At 39.3% G+C, this 25,000-nt stretch overlaps 1 protein-coding gene across 1 annotated transcript in view; it reads right to left on the bottom strand.

The window, feature by feature from the left end:
- Positions 1-5,686: 5,686 nt before the first annotated feature.
- pdia5 (protein disulfide isomerase family A, member 5) overlaps positions 5,687-25,000 on the bottom strand; it is a 55,945-nt gene continuing 36,631 nt past the window's right edge. The window contains exons 12-17 of the mRNA XM_051404318.1: positions 21,175-21,245; positions 20,253-20,416; positions 19,498-19,628; positions 15,790-15,860; positions 8,557-8,691; positions 5,687-8,131 (exon numbers count right to left, since the gene is read on the bottom strand). Coding sequence (XP_051260278.1) covers positions 8,051-8,131; positions 8,557-8,691; positions 15,790-15,860; positions 19,498-19,628; positions 20,253-20,416; positions 21,175-21,245 — 653 coding nt within the window. The 3' untranslated portion in view covers positions 5,687-8,050. The remainder of the gene's footprint in view (positions 8,132-8,556; positions 8,692-15,789; positions 15,861-19,497; positions 19,629-20,252; positions 20,417-21,174; positions 21,246-25,000) is intronic.

The following is a 25,000-nucleotide window of genomic DNA, read 5'->3' as shown; positions in this document are numbered from 1 at the left end:
CATTGTGGGTAAAGACCACCTCTCATCAGCAACACAGAAAAAAAAAAAACACTGTCCGATGTTTGACTTATAATATATATAAATATATTGTCATTGGTTTGATTTCTGTACCAAATAATTATTTATTTTAAAGACAAAATTGTATAAATATATTTTATTTATGTAGCCTACATATTTATTTACATTTTTTATTATTTTCTTATACTATACTTGAATTGTAATGTTATTATTCTTTCGTTAAAGTTGTTAATTTCTCTCTAAATTCTTTTAGAGTTTTTAATAGACTAATAATAATAATAATAATAATAATAATAACAAGCAATTACCATTACTGACTTTTGATTATAACTTTGGCTATATAAACCTTGTCAAATTACATTCACAAATATAGGAATAGTTCAAGGCGTGTAACAAATAGGGGAGGGGAGTCAGGGTAAAGTGCCAATTGAATATTTTATTAGAAATAAACAAACATAACTATTTATGTCCTGTTTACATTCCTGACTGCAAGCTCCTGCAGGAAGAGGCCAGCTGCAGGCAGAAAGGGAGCGGTTGTAAAGGGAATAGTGTTTCTTAATCATATATACCACAGGCAATGTCACAATATGAGTGAGATATGAAAAAATATAATTCTCATCTCAAGGTCCATTTATAAAGATTTCACTCACATGAACCAGGGACATTGCAATTACATGGTCAGCTACTTAAATCCCCCCGTCACTGGGACACCCTATGACACTTTTCTACATAACATTACAAAATAATGTGCTATAATGAAATGGACAACATAAAACAAAACAAAACATATAAAAACAAGGGTAAAAGAGATAATAGATGAATACTTACAGTTCAACAAGGTTGGTAGACAGTAAATAGTGTGCTACTGCAGTATATTTCTCTTTAACAGAGATTGTTAATATTCATGAGCCCATTAACTTTGATAGTTACTATGTTTCATAATTTAAGTTTCACTACATTTTGGTTATCTTTTTGTTCTAATCTCCACTTGCTCCAGTTGCTACTTTCCCTCTGAAAGTCAGCAACAAATTAGCCCGACTCCAAAAAGCTTGCTGAGACTTTTTTTATAAAATTAAAATAACATGAAAAATGAATAATGCGCACCCAGAGCCTGCCAAGCTTTAGTGCTGTACTCAAACCTGAAATAGGCCATACGCTGGCATCAGCATTTTATCCCATTTTCAAACATTTCCTGTTCGAATATGAAAGAAAACACAACTTTGGCTGGAGGAAATAAAAACAACAATACAGAGATGGTTAGTGGCCTCATCCTTCACACATACCCATGCAATCTCCCCAGAGCCCAGGCAATGTGTCAGCCTGAAGGAACCTCCTCAGTACCCGCATGGTCTGTCGTGTGTGTGTGTGTGTGTGTGTGTGTGAGTGAGAGAGAGAGAGAGAGAGAGACACACAGAATGAAAGTGGATGATGGATGTCTGCTGCTGCTGACAAGTTGATGAATAGCCACAGGTCTCTGCAAATGTTTAGTGCAGAGAATGTCATGTGTGAGGAAGGCAGTGTCGTCATTCACAGTGACATGTTCTAAACAGATGTGCAAACACATCAGCATTCAAATGCATCAGCGCCAATTGTTTCTTTCCCAGGATGTCATCATTATACATTTCAATTTTGAACTCAGGAATCCTTGAGAATTATGACATATCTAAAAATATACCTGCACAGCAATTGTCTAGGTTTTGACATTTCTTTACAGGAAATTCATGAAATGTCATTTTTAGGGACTACCCTGTCTGGATGTGCATCGATATGTTAACAAGACTGAAAATCTGAAGCTTCAACAATTACATTCATCTCTCAGGGTGGGGCTAGTACAAAGGTCACAGGATTACAAGAATCTAAAGATTTTATTTCATGAGAGTGTGAGTATGCCTAACTAAGCCACCAGGAAACATCCTCCAGGGAACAGGCATATCCAAATCCAATTGCATGCCAATGTGTCCACTAGCTGCTGACATATATCTAGTTATCTTACTCTGGACCAAAATGTCGGACAAACTGACAGAAAACTGGCAGACATTGTCATGCAGTGATTGATGCCTTGATCTAATATACTGTATTTGATTTCTTCAGAGTAAATCAGCCTATTATTAAAGGCTCCACCAAAATTAGCATATTTATAGATTCTGAATTTTTCATGATGTAGAATGAAAAAATGCCTTTTTAATGTGTAAATTATACTTTTGGGTGGAAAAAAACATATCAGACACATCTTATTGTTCCAAAAAGACTATATATATATATATATATATATATATATATATATGTCTTAATACATGTCTGGAGGGGATCATTAATGTGGAATGGGCATGGCCCATACAGTTCAAATACGGGAAATCTTAATGCATTCAATGGTATTAAATACAATAGTGTGCGTCCACCCTCCCCTTCTAAGTGTGTAGGAGAAACTAGGTTAGGTTAGGCCGTGAAAATTATCTAGAGACGGTGTTTGGTCTGTCTGTTCTGGGTTGCTATAGAAACATAGTGATTCAACATGGCAGATCACGTAGAAAAGGACCCACTCCCTCTGTAGATAAAACAGCTAAGGTAACAAAAATATATTCTAGGTGTTAAAACTATGAATATTGTATTCAATTTCTGCCTGTTCACTGTCTCTTGATGGCTTCACTAGTCAATCAAGAGTAGGGTTTGACATTTTCATGGTGCAGCTCTGATGGATTTCCTAAACTAACGGACCAATTTCTGTCGACAATATCATAAAAGAGAAGTTGCTCTTCTCAGTGCTGACTGACAGCTCCACTGAATAGCACAGAGTGGACATATGGATCCTCCAGCAAAGGATGCAAATCATCTTGATTACTGCCTCGTGAAAAACGAGCTAAAGAAAATCTTTATCTCTGCCAAGCAGATACTCTCTGAGGTCTATCCATTTCATTGACTTCTGGTGTTTGAACCAATTTGTCTCTGCGTCAGCATATTGAATAGCAGAAAAAAGTATGTACAGAAAAGAAAAATCAACAACAGGAAGTTGCTTTTTAATGATACATCTGAAAAAGAAGGTGTCATGTATGAGCTTTGATTTAAAAAAAGAAACAAACAAAAAACAACAACAACATAATGATGACACAAAGAAGCAGAGGTGAGGTAGAGGTCAGGGAGGCAGATGAAGGCAGAGTGCAGATTAACGTCAGAGAAATAAAATCCTGAACAGCCCAAAACACAATTATCCATAAAGGGAAAATGGCTTTTGTTAAGGGCACTTGAGTCCGAACAGACCTTGACTTTGTGTTAACAACCCTGTGCCCCCCGATTTTCTTATGCTCATTTTGCACAGGTTCAAATGTTTGTCCCTCCCCTCCAAGAAAACCCACAAAGAAGCAATGAAGCAATGCTCACAGGCATGAAAAAGTGCTCCACCCCTTTGAAAATCCTCTTAAGTGAAATTGGGATTGAGAGGGTATTTCTGCCTGTGCTCACAGGCATTAATCAGTCTGCTATGGCTCAACACTGCATGCATCCCAACAACAGCACTTTATCTAAGCAGACCTGCATGACCTGGAGACTCCAAACAGGGAGCACAAGAAACTTCAGTCTAAAAGTCATTCCTCAGCTTAGAGCGGGCTCTATGAGGACTGAACTTTACACAGAATTCCCAGGACCCTGATCCCAAAAGTAACCATTTATAATATTCAACATGCGTCCATGCTCGGAAAAACAGTTGGAAAAGTTCAGGTAGTAGAGATATGATACTGACATCACTGTTAGCGGGGTCACTTTTATGTCCGGTACCAATTTCCAGCCATTTCTCATAATAAAGCCATCAGTGTCAGATCTGCTGAGTGCTGCTCGTGCTCTATTTGTTTCCCTTCTGAGATGCAGAACTGAGAAATATGTCAAAATAAACAGATAGTCCTGGTGAAAGCAGTTTTTGTTCAGTCCAGTGACCCGACAAGGTCAACTTCTTGTTATTTTATTGTGCAGACGGTGTTCCTGGTGTATTTTAAAATAACTTTAAACATGTTCTCAAGCTCCGGATTTTGTGTTGTGTCATTGCTGTGTCAATGAGCAAATGATTATATAAATGTGTCTTCGGTGTCTATTTTTGGTATGTAGAGTTTTAACAATGTTTGTTAACTTCCTCATTATTTAGAATAGTAGCAGTAATAATGCTGAAACTCTTTTCCATTATTATTATTCTTTTTCAGTTCAGTTGCACGCTTACGGCAGCTACATTAGCAGTTAGTGGAGTTGAGGAAGAGCAGCCAGAGGACATCACAGGGAAATCCAGACAATATTTTTCACCCAAATCACTGATAAAGTTGTGTTCTTGTACGGTAATCAGTGAGGTTGCGCCCCCCCAAAACACTTTGGTAGCTAGCAAGCTAAATAATGTTCATTGTTGATTGATGGGCGAATGGTGTCGTATTATTGGCTGAAATTCGTTAGTTCAGCCAATAAAGACAAAATCAAGACAAAAGGATTGTATATTCAAATCAAAAATATTTCTTTGGGCATACATTGTTAAATAAGGGTACACTATGACTGAGGATGCAATTCATCAGTGTTAAAAAGTCGTTTTTCATTTCAGCTGGACTTTAATGGCTGCCATTTGGTTGGATTCCCCTACCATGTAGCTGCACTTTCAGGGCCGCAATTCTAGGACCCCATTTGTAGGACCCCATTTGTAGGACCCTAGTTCTTCGTGACACTGCAACCTAACGAACTGGATGACAAAGGACCACATTTCTAGGACACACGATTGAAGGACGAGATGGACAACAACTAGAGTGTGAGTAAAGTTACTGTATGTGTGTGTCAACCTTTATTTGCACAATATTAAAAACAATCCTGGTGTCTTGAACTGGAACACAAAGTTAATGTCAGCTAACGTTAGCCGAAGTGTGAATAGCTAACTATAATAAAAACCCTACAGACAGAGCAATCAGCAAGCAATAAACAGTCTGTTAACTAAAGATAGCTTGCTTAAACTGTTGGCCTAACATCGATGTTTTAAGGCCTTTATCAGCCTGTATTCGGGTGTCTTGCCCGAACATTGATCATTAGTTGAGTGTGTTGTCTTTTGTTTTTTGTTCTTTTAATGAAACTGTAGCGTGAAAGGCACAGCATATGATTCCATATCTATTTAACCTGAGTATAATGAGCTAATTACACAAATTGCTCAACACACAACTCTACATAAGTACTTGGTTAAAGTAGTATATATATATATTATCGAGGATAAAGTAGAATAAAAATTAGAAAAAAAATTAAAAACTATAACAAACTTGTATTTGGCTAGGTGGTACTGTCACAAAAAACTAGGGTCCTAGAAATGCGGTCCGGTGCTGCAGGAACTTATTATTGCTTGAAATCAATGAAACAAGGCGGTAGACACACTACTGCTTTTTGTCCACAAGAGTGGGCCAATATCAAAAATAAAATTTAAAAATATTAACTGATCACTGATTCATTAATCCTGTGGGGGACAAAATTCATGGAAATCAATACAGTAGGTGTGGAGACATTTTACTGTGGAAGTCCAACTGACTGGCCAACATTGCATAACCTAGAGCCACACCCCAAACGTCTCAAATGATTTAATTTTAAAAAATAAAATAAAAAAAACTGGCTGTAAAATAACATAAGCATGGCTGAGAAATGCATATTTTATGAAAACAAGTGAAAAATGTTTTGGAAATGTTTGACTTTATTTTGTTTTTTAACTCGCAAGGTCCTTACTGCATGGGGCAAAACTGTACGTATGGCTGGGCACAGAAAAATCAACAAAGGCAACAATGACTTCTTGGCATTAAGTGTGACAAATTCCCACACAACATGGATACCTTTGGGATAAGACAGAGGTGGTCTTTCTATTATTCAGCAAACCACATGTGATGTCACTGCGCAGGCTCCTAAACAAAAACAAATGGACACAGTAAACAAAGGTCATTGTTTAACCTCGAGAGGAGAATGAACACCTAATTACAGCGATATGTCAACACCTAAATGTGTAAAGCACTCTTTCAAAATGCTCTTGCACACCATGAAATGTTAAATAGTCACACTGAACACAAAATAGTGTTTGGTGCCAGCCAGAACATCTGAGACAGTTTCACTTGGAATGAGTCCGTTAAGAATCACAATGATAATGTCTGACGAGAAATGGTTCAGTAACATCTACTGACAATACGTCTTATTCAATACACGTGGTCATGATATAGCACAGAAAAAGACAGTTCAATTTGTTTTTTTTCATTGGGATACAAATGTAAACAATGTTTAATTTGGTGAACTAAGGGCTCAAAATCATTCAGCCGGAATGCAAAATTACAAACAAACTAGTTCCCTTTAATTGTGTTTCGCTATCCCTGAGAACCTTATTCATAATGAAAGAAACCAAAGTCTTGAATAATAAAACACAAGTTCAGCTACAGATAAGCCTTTAAATATTTATAGTGGCCGTAGTGTGGGAGTTGAAAACACACAGCATTAAAAAAAATGGCCACAAAAGTAATGATGATGGCTCCAAATCTATGGGGTTATGCTGCCAGAAGTGGGACGGGGGCCAGAGCCTTCACTCACTTAATACTTAATTATTCCTTGGATGTACTATGAAGTCATCCCCGGGAATTCGATTGAGGAGAGCACTGTCCAAGTAGTTCCAGGCCAAGGCATGGCAGGCGGACACAGATTGAGACCCAACGTTCCCAGAGTGCTTTCTCTGTCATTCTGGCTCCTTGGTGTCGTTCAGGTCACACTTGGGCATAAAACAGACTGGGTAACCTTAAACAAAAACCCTGAATTCCCAAAGTGTACATCGGAGGCCTGAATTATTACAGCATCTGCCTGAACGATGTGTGAATACAGAAGGGGTTGTGGCATATTAGGTGGAATGCATGATTACTTCGGTGCAAGGAGGACGGGTGAATTGTTATGGACATTTTATCATGCAATATTTAGCCACCATACTTTAACATCTCCCATGATTATGTAAATGAACCCTACCCTTGTTAAAACATTGATGAAATCCCACTCTGAATGAACAACAGAGGAGGTGGACGACATCACTACAGCTGTGAATGTTGTTATTATCTGGAAATGTACAAAGCATGAAAATATCAAGGGCAATGCACACAAATATTTGGCATTTCATGTTCTTGTTTTTCTTCTCCTTTGACTTGCTCTGGTCCATGACTTGAGGGAACTGCAAGGGCACCAGGCCTCTGATTCTCTTCCACTTATCATGTTATATTTATGCAATTCCAGCTATTATTAATTTTAAGATTGTTAAGGCCACAGTTTTGAGCTAACAAAAAGTCATTTCTAAAAGCAAATCTAATCATGAGAGCCCAGAACCATACAGAATATTGACCATTTAGCCAGGATTTCACCTACTTCACACTGCTACAGTAGCTTATCTACAGTAGCACTTCACATTTTACTATCTAAATGCAGTTTAATATTTAATTACTGATCTGTGAGGATAAAAAAAAATATTCTGGATGGTTCTGGACTTGAGACATGAAGGTTCTGTAATCACAATGTGTCTCCTTCTAGAGACAGAGCAGGGTTGATGGGACTGGACCAGGACCCCTGTGGAGTAATTGACAGTGCAGCCTCCACCTTTAACTAATGATTGCCCACCACCACCACCCACCACCACGGGTGTCAATCAGTCACACAGACCCCCACCACAGGGCAAAGCAGGGGTCAGTATTGCATAGATACAGTATAGGGTGTAGCTAGGGTGCTCACATATGCAGTCACAGTGTTTGGGCAAAAAAGGAAAGAAAAAAAAAAATCACTTTTTTTTTTGTCTGTGTATTTTCTGCCCATCAGAATATCCATGGAAAAAGAAGTCTCAAGTGGTCGGTCTAACTGTAGGTACTCTGTTGGTATTATTACAAACATGATCACCATGGTATAAAAAAATAGCCTTTCGCTGAGGTCATCAAGTCTCCCACGTCAGTGCTGATAGGGCCCTTGTCAGGGTCAAGGGTCACAGTGCAATGACAAACTGTGCAGTGCAACGCCCCATCCCTGCACGCCAGCCTCAGAGCTCCTCCTTCCTCTTGACAACCTTTTCCTGATCACGTCCTCTTAGGCTGCGCATAAAGCCTGTGAAGCCAGCCTCCTGTGGAGACAGGGACAGTTATTAAAGCACACGTTTTAGTGATCGTTTCACAACTTGAAGCAATTTATCAGTCTTGAAATGCCTCCTTCTAATCTAAGAGATCAAAGTGCAGTCATGAAACATCTAAAGTTAGCCTGACAGCATGGAGATAAGAGAAGTAAACACAGAATACAAATACTGTTGCCAAGTTCAAGGTCAATCTACTTAGTCATATCCAAAATATCATGATCAGCCTGTCGAATACTCCACTTAAAGTTGGGTTGAGATGTGTGCATCACCCTGACTCTTGACCATCCTTTTTGCCATAAATAGTTCATTATTCAGTACAAGATTTCTGTCCGCTTGTAGTGATCTGCCAACAGGAGATTCTCTGTATGTTGAGTGTGTTAACAGTTTCAGCAGGTGAGATATGTAATAACACTTACCCCACGATCTCCATTGTATTTTTCCACAAACTTGCCATAGTTGTAGTAGTTAAATGTTGGGTAGCCCTCCACCCCTTCTTGCTTACAAAGCTCATGGTTCTGTCCTTTTGTACAGTCCACTGCCGCGTACACAATCTGAGGAAAAACAGTTGGAGGGGAGTTCACCATCGGAACATTTAAAAGGTAAATAATAAAACCATTCAAGTGGAATTTTGTGAAACCAATAACTCTTATTATTAAAATAACCTAGTGTATAATTACATAAAAATCTCAAGTCATCGAATCTCTGACTCATAAAATTAACTTTCTTATAAAACACAGCATTAGCATACTAGCACACATTGCTGCATGAATTGTATTGTGGATCAAAACTCTCTAGAAAGCCTTCTTTAATCTATGTTTGAGGAAAAGTTACATAATGGAAAAGTGTGTGTATTTTTATATGTGTTAAGAAAAGTTGGTGGCCTTTTACTCTGATAATAAAATCAATGAGAACCATAATGAAGTTTAATGCAGTTTGGCGTTTGCCCTGCCTGTAGATATTAAAACTAGCAAGGTCTGTAACATCTTATACCTCCTAAAACATTTTTGAAAGCAGGTTTATAGGGGATTTGGCTCATATTCTATTATTATATTTCCCTGCTTTACTGTTCTGTAACAATGATTTTAATTCATGCATGGCATTTTTATTGTTTGGGTTCAATTAGTTATTGTTTTAGTGTCTCTCAAGCACTCACTATATTTTCAGAACAAATCAACTTTATTATAATTGTAGATCAAGACAACAAAAACTGTGCACACAGGATATTATAGGAGAATGTAATGAGAACTCAATATTTATCAAGTGTAAAACGGCCATTTACAACGGGGGCTTGCATGTATGCAGCCGCTCTGGTAATGAGCAGGCTCAACACATTCTCCTTGTCCAAATTTAGACCACTAGTCTCTCTTTCCAGGTTACAAAAAATGACAATATATTTCTCTTCAGCTAAACCATTTGGAGTGGGTGGTGGGAGAAAAAAATCCCACAACAATCACTCCTACATAAAAACAACAAGGGAGATTTATGTTGCGAGGCTGTTGCATCGATTAGTGACAAGCTGCCCCAATGAGGCGTAAATGCCGCCTCGCTGATACATGGCTCACTCAGCGTGTCCTTTTGGACAGCTGAAATGTCACCCTCTCTCATGGTGCTGAGCGCTGCACACTGAACTTGTCACTATCAAATAATCACTCCCCGTCCATCTGTCTGCTCGAGCTGAATGTGGAAATGACAAATCTGCTGCAGAAGGAAAACATATTAGACACTTTCTCTGCGCGTCCAACCGTGAGGCGACGCTCAAGACTTCTTGTTCTAATTACAAAATACAAGTGCCTCTTGTTTTTTCCCCCCATGCAAATACAAACACTCAAATGTTGAGAAGACGCATAAGCGCAGACATATTGCTACATGAGTAAACTGCTGGTTTCCTCTGCATCTGCAGCAAAGACATCTGCAAGCAAGGAAGGTTAGAAATAGTGTCTTTTCCACATCAGTGGGGAACAGTGCCTATAAAGGGATATTCTGCCACTATGGTCTGTTGATCAGGGGTCTTAAACTAGGCCTCAGTGTACCCCCACAACAAGAGGATTTCACAGACTTTGTGCAAGCTGTGTATATTCAGCAGGACTGAGGTGTTTCACCTTTGAAAAAGCCAAATAGTCAACAGAAATTTAGCTGACAACACTGCGTAAAATCATCCGATTCTTCATGTTCTTGGACAGTTCAGTGATTTTCTAAAAATATTTGACCACTTACACAGATACACAGAGAGTACGTCACTGCAGCAACAGTAGCTACAAAAAGGGACATAATGTAAGTACCAACTCCATCCGGCTGCTCATCCCTGTGTGTAATCAATCAGAGTTTCTGTGAATTGACAGGAGAAAATGAAGCCGTAGGAGCCATTGTTCTTCAAAGGTCCGCAGCCAATTCTGGTATTGATCCATCTTCAAGTGACAGAGGACCCCACATCATGTCATTGATCCAATAGCAAAATTTCTGAGGAGCAGCATATTACCAGTTGGCTTGGTGTCAATCCACTAGCGTCACACTGAACAGCAGAGTCATAATCAAACTGTACTGATAAACTCAGAAGTTCCTATGCTTACAGTACTAAACATGGACGTCCCTGAGCAGGTACTAGAGTAAATCGAGGAATATTATTATTATTATTATTATTATAAATCAATATTAATTATATTAAAGAGAGACAATGTGACTTTGAAAGAAATAATATCACAAACTGTCCTTTTTATTTGACTAATGTATTCTGACATTATAATACTTATTAAAGTTGCCTTACAGGCCCCATTGTGCTCAATTAAAAAAGGAATACAGCGAATTAACACAGCAGGTGTCTGAGGCAAGGAACTCAGTACATTAAACATTCATTGTTTCCAGGAAGTGAAAGTGTTCCATGAAGTTAAAGTCTCCATTTAATGGGGTGTTCAAGTGTCCGCTGTGTAGATGCATTATGTACAAAAACACAATGGCAAACAGGTAAAAAACTCCAAATCCCTGCAGTGCATGCTCAATACTGCATGGCTTTAGTTTAGGTCAGAATTAAAAAAAAAAAAGAATCATTATATCCGAGAGGGATGATGTATTTTTTAGGCCAACCTGAAAATTAGCATTGTCCTGGTTCATTCGACAAAAAGCCAATAGGATTTTGACATTGGATTTTGGAATATTACAGAAAATCAGCTCTGAACAAAGGTTTGTTCAGCAAGTTAATCTTCAACAAATGAACACCACTTTTATGATTTCTGAAGTGTAGAGAGTAAAAAGCTAACGTTAAGCTCTAAACAAACTGGTCGCATAATTTCAATGTCACCACCACAAAACGTTCAACTAAGTATAAACACAATGAGGCTGTAAAGGCAGACTAGAGTAGAAAAGTCTATGTGTTTGTCATCAACATCTATAGTCTCATTTAGCTGTTTGTTTGTTAGCAACTACCTTATTTAATACCAGGTCAAAGCTTCCAAAATCACAGGTTGGGTATTTACTGATGTACAGTCCTGCTCACCATTATTGGCACCCATGAAGTTTAAGTACATAATGTGGAATATCTTCTGAAAAAAATGAATCCAGTGAAAAATTTCTGTTCTATAGAGAACTCGTGTTTGATACAAAAGAGCAAATGATAAACAACAATTTAAAACAATAAACAATGGGAGGAAAAAATAGAAAAACTTCAAGCTTGCTCTGTCACTGGTATTGGCACCCTTTGCTGTAAATCAGTATGGAAACACATTGTGACTCAGCTTGTGTTAAATCACAAATGAGAATCACCTGTTATAAATTGTCTGTGCCCGTGTGACATGAATTAGCCAATGAATGATGACTTCCGTGTTTTAAAAAGCCATCTGTTATCCCCTGTTCCTTTGTCACAATGGTGAAGACAAAGGAGCTGTCTGAGGACATCAGAAGTGCGATAATTAGGTAACACAAGACCTCCAAAGGGTATAAGGCCATCTCAAAAGACCTTGGTATCCCTGTTTCAACAGTGCGTAATGTTAATAAGAAGTTTGCCAAGCATGGAACTGTCAAGAACCTCCCTGGATGTGGGGGGAAGAGAAATTGATGACAGAAGTCTTCGAAGGTTGGTGCAAATGGTGGACAAAACACCACGTCAAACATCCAAAGACCTCCAAAGGCCAACCTGGAACAGTCTGGGGTCATGGTTTCAACAAGTACCATATGCCGCACACTAAACCAAACAGGGCTTCATGGGTCGAAGACCAAGGAAGACACCATTGCTGAGGAAAAGACATAAAAAGGAACGACTAATCTTTGCCAAAGAGTACCTGGGCAAACCACAATCCTTCTGTCTGTTCATTCCGATTGAAAATCTTTGGTATGAGCTGAAATCTGCCATTGGGAAAAAGAAACCTGCAAACTTTCAAGAGCTTGAACAATTTGCAAAGAAAGACTGGGAGAAATACCAGCTGAGAAGTGCAAGAAGCTTATAGATGGCTACAAGAAACGTTTGGAGGCTGTCATCACTGCCAACGGGTGTGCAACCAAATATTAAAGAGGGGTGCCATTATTGCTGCACATGCTGTTTTTTTCTGTTTCTTCTGTGAAATTACAATATGTAAGTTGAAAAAACAATTTTCTTTGTTAAATTACTCTGGACCTCCAATTAAAAGATCCTGATATAAATTTGGTACATTTCTATTTATTTCTTAAGATATTGTAAAGGTTAGGCGAAAAATGAAGGGGTGCCAATAATGGTGAGCAGGACTGTATTCCATGTTGTCAAACTAAATGTGAAAATCTCTTATTTTAGGCACCTAACCAAAAACCCATTCAAAAAACCCATTGACTAGTACGAAAGAAGTACAAAAATGCGAACTAATTTCCGAGTTTTAGGACTCATTCCTGCAGCACTCTATCATGGTCATCATGACAGGTCAGTATATTTCTACTGAGTGCTTTACTTGTACTGTAGCAGCACCAAGGCATCTCATATTGGGCAAATACTTTAAAAAATGTAATACTCTGATAAAACGATGTTCTTAATACAGTGGCAACAGACAGCTTTTGGAAACAAGCAGTTCCAGCCAATGTGCCCCTTTAATGCTGCTATTGATTTGAATTTGGGGAAAAGACAAACAGCTCAGGACAAACCCTGTACACAGCTCCCCCGCTGTCCTACAGCACAGAATGTGAAGTTCTAATTGTTCGCGTCTTCAAAGCTGCAGCTAAGCTTGTGTTTGTCTTTAGTAAATGAGGCGAGGGCAGCTAATAGACTGTGATCAACACTGGCCTGGTACAATACACTGGGGCTAGGCTTTATAAATAGAGAGGACTGCCAAGTAAACACATGCTCAGTTCTCAGATTTACTCTTGATCAAACACAACTTTACACCTCCACTGGCCACTGGAGGGACAACTAGAGGAAGAGATCTTAAACCTCTGCATTTATATGACCTTCACAGATATGAGGTCCCCCTGTTTTGGCAGCTTGAGGAGGTTTCATCATAAGGATACGATCCAAACATCACAGCTGAATGGTGAAGCAATGCCAAAGTGCCTTCAGCTGTTGTGGCCGCTAGATACCGGATCTCAAAAAAACATTTCTGACTGTTCTAAAAGTCCTAACTTTTCTCTTAAAATATAAAGTCAATATTTTTTTCCATTAGGTGGTACAGGTCTCAATAGTTTGTGTTACTTGGTAGCCATTTTGAGAATCATTGCTCCATTGAAGACATATCAAAGCTTACGTTTGTTGGACTGACCAATGTCTAACTATTATTTCTTCACAAGATTACAACATATCTGTTATATCTGGACACACTCTTATTTTATTGCGGATGACGTATTGATGTATATACTCTAAGAATCAAGAAATCAATAAAGGCATTTACAAGTTCCTGAAGTTGCAGCTGAAGGGCAATACTCAAAGTTGTGTACAAAAACATTTCCTTCTCATCTGTTAAGGTTTTATGTTATCCAGAAATGTTACAAAGGATTGCCTCAGAAAAATGGATGAATAAGTAGTTGAGGACACGTCACAGTTTTAAACCATCTGACAATGATTTTGAGAAATACCAAACAAATGAGAGAGCAGAGTTGCCGGAGCACTGTTGGAACAATGTGTGGATAACATTAGCATCTTGATGAAACCTAAACATCAAAAGGCAACAGTACGATTTTTTTTAAGGTGAGTGTTAGTTTGACATGATAAATCATTGCTCAAAGTATTGCCAGACACGCGCCCAAGTGTGTGTGCGTGTGTGTGTGTGTGTGTGTGTGTGTGTGTGTGTGTGAGAGAGAGAGAGAGTGTGAGTCAGTCACACAATTAGGGAGGTTTGGAAATACTGAGCCCTGCAGTCAGAGGGTATTCAAAGGAAAAGCAGGAGTGGGAGTATGTCAGGACATGAGTCCCGAGGGAAAAGGAATGAGAGGGAGTACAGATGATGAAGGAGGATGAGGAGGAGTGTGTCCTGTTGTGATTGCATGAACCTCCAATAACCCCAAAGCCCCAAGTGTGCCCAAGATTAGATGAGACTGTGTGGGCTTTAGCTAAGCGGTCAAATTCCTAACTGACACGTGGAGACAAATATTAGAAATGAGGTGAAATGAGTTGTAAATTTTGAGCCACGAGTTTTCAGGATATCATTGTTTAAAGGTCTTATCATTTGGAGTATGCAATATGTGGCTACAACCACTCTGCAGGCCTCCATGCTAATTTCAGAATAGCTGCTTATTGTACAAAACTCTTATCTGACACCTATTGAGCTGTGCAAAAGATAACATTTATTATTAAGGGTCATGACATTTGACCATTTAAATCTAAATTGCATTTGACAGCACTAAATGCAGTCCTTACTGTAGATAATGAATATACAAGGTCATTAAGCTCTATGACTCAGGTTTGAAGAATCCTCAGATATTCTAGAAATGTACTTTAGTTTTTCACCCAGAGTCACATGAAGAGATTGATATCAATATCCCCTCTGTGAGTCCAGTACAAATATAGTGTGGCAGGTCCAGGTTGTATTTAGCCTAGCTTAGCACACGGTGAAACTGTACAGAACACTGTAAAAAGAGGGAAAACTACAAGCTTAATTTTGTGAACAATTCCCATGCTAATTTCTCCTATCTTGTGGAAAGAAATGTTTTGTTAACCTTTGGATGTGTGTAGGTTGTGAAAGACAGAATATGACCAAATAAACAACAAGATACAACACCTGAGTTACTCAGCTTGGAATAGTTGGAAAATGTGTTTTCTCCATATTTAACTGAGCCTAACAGTTTCTCCCTTCTTCCAGTCTTTTTGTGCTAAGCTAGGCTAAACACATTCCGGCCCTAACATTTCACTGAACACAGAGATTGAAGGTTGTCTTTCTTGCTGCTGCTTGCTGAGAGGACTGCCCTTTTTGTGAAGTTCTTTCTCCTCATTAGATAAGGAAGATAAGAGACACCAGAAAATGTCTGGGAGACCCATGTTACTGACTGAACCTTCTATATCAGTGATAGCTGTTGGAATGTAGAGCTATTTAATACTTATTTTCACACAAAAAAATCAGTATTGCTCCTCTCTTCTAACCGTTGGTCATTACAGAAAACTACTATTGTTACTTTAAGTGTCAGCTTGAGCTTGAGCTATCTTTGTCACACCACTACTGCTTCCTCTAAATGTGTGTATGTCGCTGAATGTGTGAACGAGCAACACTAACCTTGCGGTCCTCTTTGAAGAGCTCTGCTGCTGTGGTGAAGTGGGGAACAGAGTTTTTACAGTGCGGACACCCTGGAAGAGGAGAAAACACAGATGGGAGATTATTACACCACAAACATCCAGCTTCATGTCCTAAATAATACCTTATATAGGTACTAACATGTACACATTCACCGATACAAACAAAATCACTTCCACAGATCATTTGCTTAATCTCAAACATGTTCTTAAAGCCTGTGGCCCCTTCACATTGCTGCAGTTATTTGGAGGTTTAGGCCACATTAGAGATGGTTCACTTGTGTGTTATTAGAGACTGTAAATCTCTTTATTGCTGTCATAAACACAACCTCCACTGCTTTTGTGCTCCAGCAGCCATCCATATAAAGTAAGTCAATACTTACACAAATAACACCACTAGGTACCACAACTACAGATAACATTTACAGACAGCAGGTTCACCTCTAGTAGGTGGAGGTAAGATGATTCAACTGTATATGAGGTTGGTGATCGGGTTGTATCAGACCTATAAATCTGTGAGGGAAAACGATTTTCTGACTCTAGCTACATCTTGCTAAGAAGAAAAGGATGTTTTTGCACTGCACTTGCAATCAGGTGTTATAACCTTGATGACGTCTTATTCCTTAAGATTTCTGTGAGGTTTGGTGCACACGCTGCTTGTTTGTTTTGTTCTTTTGTTGCTAATGTCAAGTACCCAGTTCTTCTGCTCATTACAATCAAACTGTTGCTGCTGCTGATGGAAATGGGAAAGGTGAAAAAGGCAAGGAGACCTTTTATGTTGACGAAGGGTAACATTTTCCAGGAAGAAAAAAAAGCAGCTTGGCAGTGGGTGACTGGTTAAAAGTTTTCATGTGCAGAGTTAGTTCACCAGTCAATCTGCTTGTGATAGTGAAGAGTCACAAATAAAGTTTATTTCTAATAAAGCATGTGGATTATTCCTGGGGAGAAATGTTTTTTATCACACGACATCTTTGACAGTTTTCCCATAAGTTTATTCATGTTGGGATTTCTTCAGTGAGAGATATTGTGGGCTGTACAGTGCTGAATGTTGAGCTAATTAATGCAGAGCTAATCAGTATGAATGGGTTGGTTGATATGTGAATACCCACGCATTACATTCATAGGATTTTTAAGCATGTCATTCTAAAACCATGGGCATTGATCTACTGCTGTAACAGCCTCCACTTTTCTAGTTTCAGGCTTTTTAGAATAACAAATTATTAAAGCTACTATTTCATCTTCTAAATGGAAATATTATGAAAATGTGTAAAACAAAATATATTCAGCTACCCATTGTTGACACTGGCCTCGTTATAACCAAGATCTTGGGATTTGTTCCCACGAGTCATTAAGAGCATTAACACGGCGATCCCACTGTAAATGGATTTCAAAGGCTACAAGTGCACTGACTGATGGCGACAACAGTCATAATTAGGTATTTTTACGGTTGCGTACATGCCCACAAGCATTCACAAACACACTGATAAGTGTATCTTCAACTCAATTATGCATCACCTTGGCAACCGCTCATTTGTCTCCCTTTTCAGAGCTACCTCACTAAACCAGCATTCAGCACAGCTCAGAAATCCATTTCCTGCTGGAGTGCCCTTATAGCTGCAACATTAAATGGCCTTTAAAGGTTCTGTCGCAATTCTGAAACCAATATTTCAAAAAACAGTGTGCCATATGCCATGTTTTGCCCCCATATAAAGGGAATAGACCGAGGCGGGTCACTGTAAAACTAAGTACAGGAATATTTCAGTTTTCACCCCTCACATATGTTTTGACATCCAGATAGGTCTGTTGTTGATAACCTGCAACTATCATTTCTCTCTTCTACCTGCACAGCCATTTTCACTCGCCCTCCTTATAATTACTGAGCGATTGTGAGGTAGACAGAAAAGCAGGCAGATGAATACAAAGAGACAGCCAGGTAGACGTATTACTGTCATTGATAAAAACTACAGATGTAAGGAATACAATACATGTATAGCTGTACATTAAATACACCAAAAGGTTTTGTTTGGGACTGAACATCACTTAATACTATTTATATAGATTCCTCTAAACAAGTCTGTACTAAATTAGACAGTGCTTTAATTTAACACTGTATGTATACAAAAGGGACTATCAATTTAGTATTGCCAGAGGTCAGGAAAGAACTGGCGAGAGAGAGAAGATGTGATGCCATTTAGTTCCAGTTTAGTTGCAATTACGCAAATTTGAGGCTAAAGGTTAATAACCCAAACCTTTGTTTGAAAAGCTGTCTGAAGCATATCCAGTTACGATGTCTTGGCAAGCAGCTGTATCTCATCAAATGCTCTATTTAATGCAAGCTCCCTCACTGATAAGACACCAGGGTGCAGATGGGGTGGGAGGGCAGCAGGTTGTTGCTGCCTGATGTGCATCTGGAGCGTCTCTTTGTAGAGAGAGGCACCAAAGGGCCCAACAGAGTCAGCAGCCTGACCGCTGTGCCCCGTCTAGCTTTGAAGCCCTCATCAGACACAAAGGCCAAAAAAACAGGGACAGAGGTGATTGTATGTGTCTACGAGTGAACTGATAATCAAGCAAGTTAGCTGTTCTGTATTCCTTCTGCATCTGTGTTTTGTTTGACAACTCCGACCAAGAGTGTCATAACACTGGTTCCTTATATTTTTTCAGATATCATTTTCAAAGACAGGTTCAGTCACAGAGACTCTAACCTTTGTCTTTAATTTAAACAGAAAAACAGCTGAGTAAGCTGGTGACAGGGGGTATTCTAGAGGGTTGGCACAACCCCAAAGTTTCTGAATTGTTTGTGTTTTGTTTGTGTGTGTGTGTGTGTGTGTGTGTGTGTGTGTGTGTGTGTGTGTGTGTGTGTGTGTTCTTTAAAGCAGCTTTATTTGTCTGGTGTTTTTGGCAAACAACTAACTCCACACTAGGCAGACTATCTTCAAAGTTGGTGTTCATTTTCTGTGGATTCATCACTTTGAGAAACTCATTTCATATTACTCATTTGATTACATCATTTGATTCATTAATACTGTTAATAATGTTTATAAGTGCAGCTTTAAAAGCCATTATGAGTTGAACACTGAGACACTGATCACAAAAAAACAGCTCTGGCCAGGTTGTAATTTAAACTGCCAGCTGTTGTAAAGACACTGGGCAAACTACGACAGTTTAACACTGTAGCAACATAAAGGTCTTTTTGCTGCAAACATTTAACAGGACAGCTCCTTTTTTCCAGGGCATTTTTTGGTAAGTTTAGCTATTTCTCAGGACTTAACAATAAAGCTGCATTATAGGATTTGCCGTTTCCCAGGAACCCGTCAATATGAGATGGAAGTGATTTGTTCACTTTTTTAACTTGCACAAATCTATTCTCAGTCATATGAATCATTTCTTAGTCTCCCCATGGCTTAGGTGGGGTTTATATACTGCACATTGAGGGGCTTGACAGGCAGATCTGAGTTACGTATGCATGCTGGTTTAAACCCAGGATATGATCACACCAAGTCCAACAGAGCAGGGCTGTGATCACACTTGGTTGCAACAACTTCACACACACGTAATAGTTTGATCAAAACAACCAAGCATATGAAATTTTACAGTTTGTGAAAAATGTGTGAATAATCTTTCAGGACTAATTCCAGACTTTTTTGCTAACAGGTGTTAAGCAGAGCTAATATGAATAACGGTAAGCTCTTACAGGGAGCATAGAACATGACCAGAGCATGTTTCTTCTTCTTCAGCGCCTCTCGGAAATCCTCTGATCCAAGATGGCTGACGCTGGAGGGCTTGTCCTCCCAAGACTGCTCTGGTGGAGGTGGTGCCTGGGGACTACAGACATCAAAGAGAGCAAAGCAGTGTTTATTATGTGTACTACAAGGAGGGAAAAACACTGCTTTACATTTATTGTAAGGGCTAAAAGTACAGCTATAGTACACATATATAGCATTTCTCAAACTGTTTATGAAAAAGAAAAATGTGAATACTAGTGATATTATTGGTATTATTATTATTATTATTATTATTATTACTCTTGTTATTCTTATCATTATTATTAGTATTTTTTACAGAACACAGAGTGAGGCTTTCTTTCAGCCTTATAGCAAATGAGGTCTGTTGACCTCTAGTCGCAGACTTTATGCCTTTATGGAGACTGTAATTGCCAAAGCTGGACTGATGTCATTGCTGGTACATTACTTTCCACAGTGACCCTGTCCACAGAATAATCTATTACAATGGGAGGACGAAAAAAATTAATCAACTCATCCATTTTGCTTTACAAGGTAATAGATAAGCAGAGGTTAATTAGCATGCAGGACATAAGAAAGCACTGCTAAAATGTTTATGCTCAGGATTAAATTACTGCAGTGTACATGAGTTTGGGTCTAAACATGTTAGCTTTGCACAGGCACTGTTTCCTGGTCAGGAGTAAAGAAGCGATCACATGTCACTCACTTGTGCATGAACTCGATGATCTTGTCTTGGCTTCGAAGCTGTGGCAACGTGTACTTCTCCTCACCTTTCTCGAAATACTTAAGAGTTGGGAAGCCAGAAATTTTAAAGCGATCCCCCACAGCCTTGTGCACCGTGGAATCCACTGCTGCCAACACACCCGGACTCTGTGAGAAAAAAATTACAACCTTACAACAAACCTTAAATCATGTGGGACTTTGGTAAAATAATAACTATAGAGTCATTCTGTCTAATTGGACCAATGAAGGTCCTTTAGAGTAACCTGTTGCATGACACCAATTAACACCAACTACTTTAGAAACAATCCTAGTTCAACCTTTGCAAAGGGGCATACACTGTTTATATAAAAGCACTGCATTAGTAACACTAGCAGAGAAGCAAGGAGGAGAAGAATAAATGATATGCTGGGTCTTAAGGGCTCAGGTTAAGAGAGGCTCCAGTCCATCCATATTAGATAATGGCCAGGCTTTTCCCATTGACCTCCAGTGCCGGGCAGAGAGCCACAAGGAGAAGGTCCAAGCATTGGGCCGGGGGGACGCTCACGGATGAGATAATTGCTACAGTCACCAGGCTGGAGTTTTATAGGCCCTGCCCCTGGCTGGGGAGTGTTAGATTACCACAGAGGACAGAATGGCGGAGAGGAGAGGCGAGGAACACACCCGACTAATCAAAAACACATCGAGAGCCAGGCTACAGGACAGACCGACCAGCGCGTCGGCTGCATCGGCCAAAAGCCTTCAGGCCAAGAGAAGGGATTATTATGATCTGTTAATGAGGCGCCACTACACCCGTGTAGTTGCGTATGTTCATTAGAATGTGAGATATGAAAATTTAACTAAACACACAAGCCTGTAGAAATGCATGCTGTGCACATGTAAACATAAGCAAAGGTCATGAAACTTACGTCTGTGCCCTTGTTGAGTATTTCAGCAGCTTCATCATACTCTGGCTTCATCTTCTTGCAGTGTCCACACCCTAAATAAGTCAAATCACACATTAGAGCCCGACCAATGATGGATTTCTGATACTTGATATTCAAAAACACTGATAACTAATACCTTCCAGACATTTTTTTCCAAGTTCTGATTAAAAACTCGAAACTGAATCCTCAGAAAAATGAGGATCCGATACATGAAAATAAAAGCACTAAAACATTTATGTACTAAATTTCTATTCACATATGGACAAACATAGACCAACACCAATGTATCTGGGATAAGTCAATATCAGCCGGTAACATCAGCCTGCTATCTAAAACAGTGACATTGGTCAGAGTAAATAAGACACGAGGGAATCGACTCTTAGTGCTGCATAACATAAACAAGAGATAAATGTATATTCCAAAAAATTACTGCCATAAAACCAATGCTGAGAGGTTTGATGGTGCAATTTTTGCACAACATTACACCCTCATAGCTGTCTTGTTGAATCAATACTCCAACAGCTGTAATTCTCTGGTGTCTTGCTGTTTCACCCCAGTTTGTCAGTGGGTTTAGTGCTGGCATGCTGAGGGTGAAACTGTAAATGAGATGACAAGAGACTCTCATGTTTACCAGCAGAGTTAAGTCATGTCTGATTACTTCCTACATGTTTCACTCTCATGCATGGGTGTGTGTGTGTGTGTGTGTGTGTGTGTGTGTGTGTGTGTGTGTGTCTGAGAAAGCATGTTAGAGACAAATGGAGTCAGACTAATGGCTAGGTGTAAGTGAGCTCATCGCTCAGTTCAGTGTTCAGAGTTCAGTGGTGAAAGAAAGAAAAGAAAGAAAGAAAGAAAAGAAAGAAAGAAGAAGAAGACAAAGGTGGAGGTGTTGATAGAGTTGGGCGATGTGGTTAAAGGTCCAGTGTGTAACAGGAGGAGGATCTATTGAAATGCGAGGTTTCTACAGTAGCTCAGAGCGGACAAACCATACACTGGCTATAGATAGGGCTGTTTGTATTTTTAGTGTGTTTTGCGGCTACTGTAGTTTCTCCTTTGCGCTTGGAAGGGGAGGGTGAAGTTAGAGAGTTTTAATCTAACTGCACTGCTAGATGCCATTATGAAGGAAAACCTGAAGTCCCAGAATTACTAACTCAATTCATTTATATGTCATTTTAATCCAAACTTCGTAATTTGAGCATCTTCATGCACAAGTTGCAGCAGGCTTCAAATTTGTTATTTCAACAGGCTTCAAACAGCACTAACCACTCTGCTCTCGATCCAGAACTGAAGCCTTTGCACTTACCCATATTAGATGAAAATAGTGTTAACAGGAACAATTTTAACTTATTACTTCTTAATAGCTTATGTTTGGTGAGAGAGCCCACACACTACATTGTGACACACAAGCTGCGTGTGCAATGATAAATTCTGACCGGGCTACACAGTTAGCATCACGGCTCATTTTTTGTATCTAATATAATTCACTTAAAACTTAAAATACTGAAAGTACTTTCTTATATTATCATTAAAAAGATTACTGCAAACGCACCCTGCAGTATTATGACTCAATTCTTAAGCCAAATTGTTAATTGATAGGAATATTTTTTCTGTATCAATATCTGTCAATGAGTACATAGATATACAGCATTCATTTCTCCACATGTATAAAACAAAAACTCCACTGGGAGTCACTTAATGGGAACATGAATTATCTCCCAGCTCTAGAGAGAGTTGCAGCTTTTTTAAACTTGAGTGCAAAAATGAGTATGAATTAGTATGAATTTCATTACATCACCAAACTTCACCATCAGCCAAACACTGTGCATCTCTGCCCTTTCAGTATGAAGGAGGACAGCATTTAGTGGTTCTTTTGCTCAGTATAACTATATTATCTGGGGATAGTGGTGTCTGTGCTCTTTTCAACAAATCTGTTGAAGCTCCGAACATCATGAATAAAGTCGCTATTTGGTGTGGAGGTGTGTTTAATATTTCACGAGTAGCGGGCAAACTGGCAAACATTTTATTTTTGGATCTAAAAAGGACTTTCAAATACATACCACAATATTTGTCTCTCACAATGTAAAAGATGTTTCGTCTTAAGCTATAATGAATATGCCGTTTGATCGGGGAGGAGCAGTCTGCGTTATGTGCTCACAGCGCTGTTGTGCACAGATGCATGAAACAAACTTGGTACATTCCCAAACCTGGTAAATTGCCCTTGTCAAAACAGTTCAAGAATTTCTTTCTTCAATAAATAATGCAGTGCTGGCGCAGGCTATAAATCAAATGTGATATGACTCGTGAAAAAAAGAATGCTGCTTCTCTTTCAACTCAGTCACTGTAGTGTGAGATCATCAGATCGTGTTAAGGCTTACCGGAGAAACAGAGGGAAAGGACTTTGTCTGACCCTTCAAAATGATGAGTAAGAGACTAAACCAAATGTCTGTCCTGTGCTATGCATCAGCCTTTCAGAACAAGTGGTACACGAGGGGCATGATCAGTGCGAGTGTACGGGGGTGGAGTGGGGGAGGGGGTGAGCTTATAGAAACACACTGAAATATTGCTGATTCAGCCTGAGTGTGGGGCAGAACAGCTCAGAGTGAAAAGAACGAACAAACGGGCCACACTGTAGGTGTAATAAAAACAGATACACGCTAAAAAGCAAAAAGGTTGACGAGTTCCCTCTGCTTTACAGCAAATGTTATGGTGTTGTTAGGTCATCTCCTCTGGGTCCACTGTAGCAGTAAGCTGAGCCTGTGGCTACTTGCTAAGTGGCCAGTGAGGAGAGATGTTAAAATCACACCTAATAACTTCCTGGTGCACCAGCTGCAGCCAAAACACAAACAGTTAGGGATCAAGCATTGTCATTTACATCCAGATTTGCCGGAACAACATTCTGTATTTTATATTTTGCTTTGCCTAATTCAAACAACATTGGCAGACAGGAACTGTTTTGGTCCGGGACAATAATCAGGCTTTGGGAAACAGAGCGTTCAGTCGGAGGTTATGTCGCCGTAAGGAACTGCACGCAAACAACCCCCGCTGAGTGCTGTTCAGAGGACAGTGAGAATGGCTGCGCTGAAAGGTGGACAGAAATGCAAGCTGATGGTGGTGGTTGGGAGACCATTAATCTCACTCTGACAGCAGGGCCATTAAGAAACTGCATTGAAGCAGACTGGGCATCTTTTTTTGTGTGTGTGTGTGTGTGTGTGTGTGTGTGTGTGTGTGTGTGTGTGTGTCTGTATGCGAGCGAGACAGAAAGACAATGAGAGAGATATGCGGTGTAATTGTGTGCAATAAATGTTTGTGTCATGGTGTGAAATAAATGTTTGTGTCATGGTGTGAAATATGTGTTTGATATGTGTCACTGGTGTACAGATATTTGTGTATATGTGCACGTGTGTGTGTGTGTGTGCAAGCTGAAAACATCTGATGCTTGTTTTAGCTGCCTGCCCTTGATTTGAGTGTGTGGGTGACTGGCTGCTGACCGCAGGGTGGGTCAAGTGCAGGACAAGCTTCTGTGAAGCTGTGACACCACAAAAGGACAGGGAGGACTAGTCTGCCCTCCGTACTGTTCAGACATCCACTCAAACATGTTTTTGTATGTTGTTAAAAAAAAATCTGAGTTGTTGAACAATCTGTCCAAAATAACTACACAAACTAATGGCACTGAAATCATCTCTGCAAGTTTGCTTGATAATGTGTGGTGTCTGTTATACGGTAATGTAAAAATTAGAATATTATATAATACTCAATATAAATATATATCCTAATATAAAAAGATAAAGTTTGACGATATTTGACTATTTCT

This window comes from Dicentrarchus labrax, unplaced genomic scaffold (assembly GCF_905237075.1).
Source record: "Dicentrarchus labrax unplaced genomic scaffold, dlabrax2021, whole genome shotgun sequence".
NCBI lineage: Eukaryota > Metazoa > Chordata > Actinopteri > Moronidae > Dicentrarchus > Dicentrarchus labrax.
This window is presented reverse-complemented; position numbering and strand designations above follow the sequence as displayed.